Source organism: Anguilla rostrata, chromosome 8 (genome assembly GCF_018555375.3).
Source record: "Anguilla rostrata isolate EN2019 chromosome 8, ASM1855537v3, whole genome shotgun sequence".
NCBI classification, from domain to species: Eukaryota; Metazoa; Chordata; class Actinopteri; order Anguilliformes; family Anguillidae; genus Anguilla; species Anguilla rostrata.
The window spans coordinates 3,337,223-3,347,524 of NC_057940.1; the positions used below are offsets into that span (position 1 = coordinate 3,337,223).

At 40.8% G+C, this 10,302-nt stretch overlaps 2 protein-coding genes across 2 annotated transcripts in view; both read right to left on the reverse strand.

The window, feature by feature from the left end:
- Window positions 1–10,302, reverse strand: part of LOC135260544 (NXPE family member 2-like) — a 136,218-nt gene that overhangs the window by 60,951 nt on the left and 64,965 nt on the right. The window lies entirely within an intron of this gene.
- On the reverse strand, window positions 1,333–4,458 carry LOC135260267 (NXPE family member 2-like). The gene is made up of 2 exons (XM_064345510.1): window positions 4,278–4,458; window positions 1,333–3,161 (listed from the first exon to the last, which is right to left on the reverse strand). Exons 1-2 carry the CDS (start codon window positions 4,456–4,458, stop codon window positions 2,629–2,631), a joined length of 714 nt encoding a protein of 237 aa, XP_064201580.1. The 3' UTR covers window positions 1,333–2,628.

The following is a 10,302-nucleotide window of genomic DNA, read 5'->3' on the forward strand; positions in this document are numbered from 1 at the left end:
CAATTCTGTGCTTCCAGCTTTGAGGCAGCCCTTGGTTGTTTCAACATGACAATACCTCCTGGCACACAGCGAGGTCCATACGGCAATGGTTTTGTTGAGACCGGTGTGGAAGAACTTGACTGGCCTGCACAGCCCTGACCTCAACCCCATCCAACGCCTTTGGGATCACTTGGAAGGCCACCTGAGAGCCAGGCCTAATCGCCCAATCAGTGCCCAACCTCACTAATGCTCTTCTGGCTGAGTGGAAGCAAATCCCTGCAGCAATGCTCCAACATCTAGTATAAAGCCTTTCTAGATGAGTGGAGGTTGTTATAGCAGCACTGGGTGCACCAACTCCACCAACTCCACAATGCCCATAATTTTGAATGAGATATAGGGTGTCAGGTGTCCACATACTCATACTCAACCATTTCAAGATTTCACACAGTAGTAGGTCTGATTCTAAGTTAACCTAAGGTTTCGCCTGATGGAAAACTTTACGATACCTTAGACTTGGCAAAGTTTTTCCAGAGACGTGAAGCCTTTACTGATGAAGGATGCCGTTTTATCTGATATCCGAGAACTGATGCCGTAGTCTGAGGAAGTCCCGAAATAGGCTACGTAAGGGGTCTCCAACCATTTTTCCCGTGAGAGCTAGCTACCTCCAACAAAATGAAAGTGTCAGAGAGCTACTGTTTTTTCATTCACGTATTTATTCCTGTTTTTATACGGTCCATGATTTATTCACATAATGGACCAAACGTTTTGTATTACGAAAAAAAAAAAAACTTGCTGAGCTAGCTACTGGTTGGAGACAGATGGGTTAGCTAGCTAAACTAACTAGGCCAAAGAAGCGAGTTTTAGAAAACTTCTAAAACTCGCTTTTTAGATAATATATATATACATAAACTTATTATGTGAGGTTTACTAAAAGTTAATGGATTTTTTTTTGTTTCTTCTAACGCCTAGCGCGCGAACATTATAGATGGAGAGTTAACTAATCGAGGTATTTCGACTTTATTATAAATATGAGCAATGCAGCTACTGTTTTGTGTTCCATTGGCGAGTGAGCAATGTAAAAATGTTTACTGGGCTGTACTTCTCCCTTTAAGTTCTTACTGCACAACGTTAAAATACAAACTTCTGCTGCTACTGTGGTATGTGCTTGACTGGGTGAGGGGATTGATAGGCTACTGTTAATGGTAATTTGATGCTATATCGGAATCTGCTTCTTGCTTATGGAGGAATATTTCGGACAAAATTAAATATATAAATAAATCATGAAATCATGAAATTTGAGCATAAATAATTCAATAGGCTACATCATGAAATAACCTCAGAACAAAGCGAAACTCAGTTTCAGTAGTGTTTTATTCTGAAATTGACATTAAGACATACAGATAATGAAAGCATAGACGTTCTTTTTTTTTTTTCTGTAAAATCAGATAAAACTCTGAGTGTCATCAAACGATAAAACCTAAAGCATTAGTTTGTCTCCATGAAAGCAGCTGATATTATGTGACAAGTTGGCTATCCTCAAAACAATGCAAGACTCCAGTTCCACCTTATCATCTTATGCTTAAAAACATCAAAACTATATTTACATGAGGCATGAAGATCATGAAGGCCATGGCATAAAGTAGATACTATGTGTGACTGGTGGCAAATCACACTTGCTGACTCCCTGTCAGTACAGTAAACAGTCTGTTTTCTTTGGGAGGTCTGACAAGGAACAGTCTTCTGTAAACCGTCTTACCACAGTCTCACAGAATTTCTATCAATGAAAACTTAACGACTAGCTGGGACTCAGTCCCTGTGATTTTGACTTTCACTGAAGCGAACTTAAAAAAAAAAAAAAAAGATCTGAGAATTGTACTGTATTGCTTATGTGCGCATATTGCTGTCAAGATTCGAAAGCTCCATTTTTCCCTCCAAAGTATTAAAAATCTGTACAAACCTCAAGGAAAGTACACAAGCTATGAATAACTAGTGGTTTTCACTTGGGATGGTGATTTTCAATTATTTCACAGATCAAGTATGATCACATTTAATGCTCCATTCCAAATTGTTTCCTAGAAATCTTTTTAAGATTATTGATCAAAACTGAAAGTGAATATGTGAGGTTATGGTTATTGAATGTCTTTGCAAAAAGTGTCATGTCTGATGAAAACTGAGGTAAAACAGCGGCAGCTCTGTTGAGTGACTTTGCTTTTTGCACAATGACTGAAAATTGCGTATGGTCAGCACTAGCCAGTTTCATATTCATATTGGATATATTTATTTTACAATTGACTAGATGTCAAAATTAACTTTCTTTTTCCCATTTTCTGATTGGTTGGGCAAGACTGAGGCTAGGGGTTGGCAAAACCCAGCCCTGCCCCGCACCACCCTGTTGCCACCCTTGGAACTGACATAAAATATTTTTATTAAATTGGTCATTGTATAATCATTAATATGCACTGAAATTCCACCCCAGAATTAAACATTTATTATTACTATTAGAGACACAATTAAAAACCTTAAAATTTCAAAGCCCCTAGGGTACTGTAACACAAGCCTATTAACACAAGCCCCCCTGAGTGTTAAACAAAGTCTCTACAGAAATGGAGTTGGAAACCCCTGTTATATAGTTCCTATCAGAAAGAGCCTCTATGCATCAGGACAGATGTATGACAGAGCCAAGGCTATCTCAGTGGAAACAATCATGCTGTCAGGGTGGATGGCGAAGGTGTTGGCGGCTGTTGTCATGTCCCAGGCGTCTACCAGCACCACCTTCAGGTCCCTGAACACCTTTCTCTGAGCCAGGTTTTGCACAAGGCCATACCAGTCACTCAGCTGGGTCATATCTGAGTTGAACTCCCTGGTGTTCTCCAGCTTGATGATGACGATGGTCTGGGGGCTGCGTTCATGGAGTCTCAGGATGGCCTTACGCATGTTGATCAGCCTCTGGACGAAGATCTCCGGGGGGAAGGGCCTAAAATGCTGTCCCACTCCAATGACCACCACGTCGCCAACCGCTACTCTGTCTACTTCTCTGGAAACGTACCCCACGGCATCTTTGACCACGTTGTAGCCAGTGACGAAAGGATGTCCGTGCATCTTCCACTGGACGGTGAAGTTCATTTGTGGGTACGCAGCCAGCACAGATTGATGAGTATTATATGGTTTTACATATTTCAGACCTGAAACAGCAAAACATCAAGGAGAATGAATACATTAGATAATCCAGGTGTCCCCTTTAAATATAGTGTCACTCAGGATGTCATACAGGATTACTATTAGTGTTTAGGCACTCCATTTGCTGATCTCTCACTATACATACAAATGTGTTACCCATTTGATAAAATCTTAACAACTCGATAAGAAGTCATCACATCATCTGAAAAGTTATTAAATTATCAATTCATGAAGTTTATTACATTGTTCGGAAAGTTAATACAACCTCCAGGTTACATGTTACATTATGACAGGCTATTGTATTGTCTGTCATTATAGTCATGATAAACACATGTTCAGAATGGTTCTTTGCTTTTAATATCATCATCATTTCATTCAGAAGACCTTTGTCAAGACATGTAATCAAGTTTATATAACTTCAGACCAATTTGTCAACTGCCCTTTTCCCTTTCACTCCAAGTTTCTGGAAAAGGTGAGCTCCAAACATTTACAATTACCCTTATGAGCATAAAAATAAGCTTTTTGAAAAATTCCAGTCTAGCTTCTGCTCAATGGAATGCACTGAAATTTCCCATGACCTTATCAGAAATACTAATGCTCTGGTGCTGTTAATTCCTCTAGTTTCGTTTTTATTAGATCTCAGTGCTCCCTTTGATACAGTTGGCATTTTTCTGGACCACCTTAGAACACGTTTGTATCACTACTGTTTCTCTGCATTTATTTTCATCTCTTCTTTCAGTTAGACAATTTTGTATAGCTATTGATGATGACATACTGTATCATGTTCAGCTCCGATTTTTTGTGGCGTGCCTCAAGTGTCAATTTTAGGGCCAGTTTTTGGTCAGCTTTGCTTCCTCTTCGTCACATCATACGCAAGCATGATGCATCTTTCGTTTCTCCCTATTTGACTTTTCAACGCTCTTGTCCTCTGTACAGTACTCAGATGACAGTCAGCATGCTTGTATGTGTTTGGAGAAACAAGCGAGAGACAGCTAGATTTTTTGGGGGAAAAAAACCTTTCACCCCCTCCCCTTAGCTCTCCCTCCAAAGCCCCGTCCTCCGAACTTCCATACTGCCTTTGCATGTCTGATGTTGTATCTGACATTGTATGTTGGCATTACCTTTTAGCACTCTGCTGAGTGTCTCTAGCCACTGGCGCACAGTGGAGTCTCCAATGAGTTTCAGGTTCCTTCCCTTCAGACATCTGCTGATGGCGCCCGCACTGAAGAAGTTGCCCGTCCGGCAAGAGGTGGAAGACCATCTGTTTCTAAAGAAGTAGCCGCTCGGTGAAGGGGACGTCATTCCAAACCCTGCCACACACTTTTCAGTCGGTCTGTGGGTCCCTGCTAAAGGAATGAAAAAGATAGAAGATTCAGACAGGGTTGTGGATGTATAAAAGTTGTGGATTTGGAGAAAGTTAGCTTCGCCTCTTTTCTAACCTGACATAAAAACTATTCCTCGATTTTGAACTGGCTATTCCCAGGTCCCAAGAGTGACATAATAGCCATTTTCAGTAATGTAATGTCGCACCCTTATTATCTTAATATGGTCTTCTAGTAAATTAACAAATCGTTGAGTTGGCAGCATTAGACCCCACACTGGGCACAACCATCCACAATCTGTGCTTCAGTCTAACCTATGGATGTCTACTATTATGGGGCGACATAGCTCAGGAGGTAAGACCGATTGTCTGGTAGTCGGAGGGTTGCCGGTTCAAAACCCCGCCCTGGGCATGTCAAAGTATCCTTGAGCAAGACGCCTAACCCCTAACTGCTCTGGCGAATGAGAGGCATCAATTGTAAAGCGCTTTGGATAAAAGCGCTATATAAATGCAGTCCATTTACCATTTACTATTACCACATTATAAATATTGTAGTGGAGGCTAAGTAGCTAGGTACCTAAATAGCCCTTTGGTACTGCCATTATTGTTGTTTTGGTCTCCCTGTGATGTCACAATATCAGATGACTGTTTATATGCAGTACGCTCCAAAAGTATGGGAACAGTAGAGTGAAGAACCTTTCAGTCTATTCATTTTATTTATTCATTTATTCATTTCCAGTCAATCAGCTATTCAGGGCAAATTATGTCTTCCTATTTCAGACAATAATGCAAGAAATGTATATTTAACAGAAAATTACAGAAAAGCCTCAACTACTACATATCAAAGCATAAGAATTTGTCCACTCACTCTTGTGCACCCTACTACCACTTTTAAGTCTTCCTTCCTTCCAATCAGCAAACAAATTACAGTTGTGTCCTCCCAACAAAAGTTGCTAACAAAAGTGTCAATGACATTATGTTGTCCTTCAAGAGTGACTCTAATATTCAAACAACTACACAACCACACCTTGGCTGCCTAGCAGACATCTTTATGTGCATCAAAAATGGTGAAATTAGATATTTCTGATGAGATTAGATATAATTCACCTGCATAAGGTAGGTGCTAGCCAAAGGAAAATAAGAGACAAAACTGGATTTCAAAAGATTGTTGCAAGATACCGACACAATGGGACTTATAGCAATTCACCGCAAAAACTGTTACCATCACAAAGAGAGTACTTAAAGATCTGTGAGAGATAACAATCAAGCTCCACTCCAGCTTCAGACCTGATGAAATCCATGGGCGTTTCTGTCGATCCTTCTAACGCAAGACAACTCAATGGTATGGGTGCAAAAGGATATGTGGCTGTCAAAAAGTCACTACTGAAAAAAGGAAATAAAAGCTAAGACAATTTGCATTTGTACACCAAAACTGGACACCTGAGTTGTGGAGTATGATTTTATGGACTAATGAGTCTAAATTTGAGATATCTGGAAGGAAGAAGACTGTATGTAGGCCACAGAAGGAATGAAGGACTCTGGGAAGTTTATGAGTTGTAAAACAACTGACAGCCACAGACATAAAGCGACATACCAGGGCAACTGATGACTTTCACAGGGCCAAAGCTGCTTTTCATTTTTATCCCAGTGTATTTCCTGCAGGGGAAAGTGGTAAGCAATGGATTAAGAGCGTCGGATCACTAGGGGACTGTTGGTGCACATTTTCTCATAAAAAATTATTTCCAATACTAGTACAGCTAGTGATTTTTCTTTAATTTCCCCCAAACAGAACAGGAAAGTTCCACAGCAGCGATGCCTTTCAAAAGAAGCCAATCTAAATCTAAATTGGAACTGTAGTCAGTAGAACTTATCTAAGGTATGGATACTATGGAAATAGACAAGAACACATACATAGAATCAGTGTGTTTAGAAACAACCCAAACAGGTTTGGCATGTGCACAAAGGGATAAGAAGGTAAATCCCTCAATACATGAAAAGCGTCTATTTAAGAACCATTTGAACTCTCTGGGGTCGAGAGCTCCGCCGGCGGAGCTCGACAAGATTTCGTTGCTATTTGGATGAATAACTTCGCGAGCTTTTATCATACGGACACAACAAAGACATTGACATAAACCTTAGAATCGTGGCATTCCAATGTACCCATTGACAAAATATATGAATTGTTTTAAGCTATTTAAAATGAGATCAAACAGACCATTGCCATGTGCTAAGTCTTTCTCATTAATATGTGATGTTCGCTCGGCAGTAAGTACGCCCAGACCACATTCACAAGATAATGACATGCTAATTGCTATCGATGGCAGGGGAGGGGCGATGCGTTTGATGTGCGAGAGCGCCTACTGTAAACAAGGATAAAATGTCACACAGAAGCATAGCCCACGTCTTCTCGGGCAATCCTTACATTTCATTTCGGAAAATGGCACGAATGACTGGACTGGATGTTCTTCATGCTTTGTGGGAGAGCGACCATGAAGACGCGAACTCATCAGGTCCGGACACTGAAGCTGACACTGATGAAGAACGGTGTCATTTCGAACTGCGAACTGATCCAGCTGAGGATCAACTTCATGAGTAAGTGTATTTCTTACGATAATATTGGTAGTGTGTACTGTATTGCAACTTATCTGTGTGTTTGTAAGAATATCCAGTAATATGCGCGTTTGTAAATTGCCACACTACGAACGATTCAAATACTGCAGACCTGGGCATTTTACGGCCCACGGGCCGGATGCGGCCCTTTGGTTGACTCTGACCGGCCCGCGTAAGGTTCATAAGAAATTACAAAATAAACTTTTTTTTTGAAGTTATACACCCTGTGTTTTTTACGTAGTGCATAGGGACGTAAGGTACGTACGTGATGCGTGTTACCACAGAGCTGAAAAAACTGCTAAAAAACTTTTCGGCTCTGTGCGTGTTACTGAATGGACGTTAGCTGTCTCGACGACTTTCACCCCCAAAATGTCAACTAAAAAAAGAAAGGTAGACGCTGAATGCAGGGTTTTCAAGAAGACATGGACTGCAAAGTATTTGTTTACTGAAATCAGAGGTAAAGCGGTGTGTTTGGTTTGCGGGAACCAGATTGCAGTGTTAAAGGATTACAATTTGAGTCGGCATTACGAGACGAATCATTCAGAGACATATAAAAACTTGAATAATGCTGAAATGGCGCGGATATCGGACGATTTGGTCGTTAAGCTACAAAAACAGCAAGGATTTTTTACAAAGCTTCACACATCCAGGGATGCAGCAACCAGGACCAGCTTTGTAATTTCCCACAAAATCGCTAAAAACAGTAAGCCATTCTCAGAGGCGAGTTCGTAAAGAGTGCTTGGTGGACTCTGCAGCCCTACTATGTCCTGAAAAAAAAGAAGCTTTTGAGCACGTCCCGCTGTCCAGGCGCACCGTGACAAGAAGGATCGAGGACATTGCGGTAAATTTGGAACTTCAGCTGCAGCGTGATGTGGCAAATTTTGACTTTTTCTCTTTGGCTTTGGACGAGAGCTGTGATGTCCGTGACACAGCCCAGCTACTTGTATTTGTCCGTGGGATAACGGACTTCAAGATTACAGAGGAGCTGGCAGCAATGCGCTCAATGAAAGGGACAACGACGGGGAGCGATTTGTTCACGGAGGTAAATGCATGCATGGACACGCTGGGACTGAAATGGGACAGACTGACGGGTGTTACAACGGACGGTTGTCCAAATTTAACAGGGAAAAATGTCGGGCTGTTGAAACGTTTGCAAGATAAAGTGACTGAAAACAACGCAGATCAGAAAGTAGTATTTTTGCATTGTATTTTACATCAGCATGTGTTGTGCAAGTCAGTGCTTAAAATTGACAATGTGATTGATGTTGTAACTAAAATAGTTAACTTTATTAGGGCACGAGCATTGAATCACAGGCAGTTTGTTGCACTTTTAGAGGAGCACGAGACAGAACATGTTGATATCAGCTATCACACAGCTGTGAGATGGCTCAGTCTGGGTAAAGTGCTAAAAAGAGTCTGGGATCTGAAAGCAGAAATCCGAGAGTTTTGTGAAAAGAAAGGCAGAGACATCCCAGAGCTCTCAGATGAGAAGTGGATGGCAGATTTTGCATTTGCTGTTGATGTGACCGCACTGATGACTGCACTGAACACCAAACTGCAAGGCAAGGGCCTTTTCATCCATGAAATGCACAACCTAGTGAAGGCTTTCATGACGAAGTTACAGTTTCTTTCGAGGCAACTGGAGAGCAACAATCTTACTCACATGCAAACCCTGAAAGAAGTCACACCATCAGATGATAACCTCCACAGGTACTCATCCATGTTAGGAGCACTGCATGATGAGTTTTCAAGGCGATTTAAAGATTTCAGAACAATGGAGAGTGAAATGCACTTGATTTCCTCTCCATTTACCTGCAATGTGGATGATGTGCCTAGTGATGTCCAGCTGGAACTCATTGACCTGCAGTCTGATGCAGTACTCACAGAGCACTTTAAGTCACAACCACTGCTGCAATTCTACTCTTCTCTTAAGCAAGAGAAGTTTCCAAACATGAGGAGACATGCTCAGAAGATGTTTGTTCTCTTTGGATCTACCTACATATGTGAACAAACATTCTCAGTGATGAAGTTTAATAAGTCCAGATACAGATCCTTTCTCACTGATGATCATCTGTCAGCTGTGCTTCGCATCTCAACCTCAAACATTCACCCTGACTTTGATGCACTTGTTAAAGACCAACAGAGACTAGATTTCTCTCACTGAACAAGAAAAAACTGAAAAACGCAGAATGAGTGACAAGTGAAAATGTTTTAACTACAAATGCAGGCATCATTATTTTTCTAATATGATGTATCTTACTGAATTTGGCTGAAAATGGTCACTAATGTAATGAATCAAAAACTGTTCAAATGTTCACATTTTGTTAACCATTATTTTAGGAAATTTTATTGAGTAAATGTCATTTTTCCTAAGACAACCTCTCTTTTTCATTGCTCAATTTTAACTTATACTCTTACCAGTCTTACCAACTAATCAAAACAATTAATATTATGCAGACTTTTGTCCAGCCTTTTGGTCCGGCCCTCCATAATATTTTCTTGTTCTCATGTGGCCCCATGTAAAAAATAATTGCCCACCCCTGAAATACTGCATCTCAAAAAATTGCACTGTAACTATTTTACTTGATCACTGTACGTAAATAACCTATGCGTGGCGTGTATTGGCGTGGCTAGGATTCTAAAACCGGGTGTCCTCGCACAATCGATGTTAGCATATTGCATGTAAGTTCGGGAAATAAACTAACCACTTAGCTAAAAAGACCTACTTCAGATTGAGGCATTATTTATGAGTTGCGTGAGTTTAGCTAATGTTGTTTCGTTGATAGCTTTTATTATTTGTAAATATGTGTACTGTATTGCAATTTATGTGTGTGTTTGTAGGAATATCGAGTAATATGCGCGTTTGTAAATTTCCACACTAACCGTTGCATCTCAAAATTATAGGCTACCTCTCTGCATCTGGTTGTGTACATGGACAATTTCTATACGAGCCCAAAGCTCTTCAGGGACTTGTATGGACAAAACTTTGGTGCTTGTGGGACATATAGGGAGAACAGGAAGGAATGTCCACGCACTGCTTGTAATGCTCTGACTAAGAAGTCAGGAAGAGGAGCTTTACGGTGGATAAGGGATGGTCCTCTGGTTTTTGTGAAGTGGATGGACACACGAGAGGTGTCTGTCTGTTCCACCATCCATGCAGCATTCACTGGGGACACAATACAGCAGAGGGTGAAGCAAGATGGTGTCTGGATTTC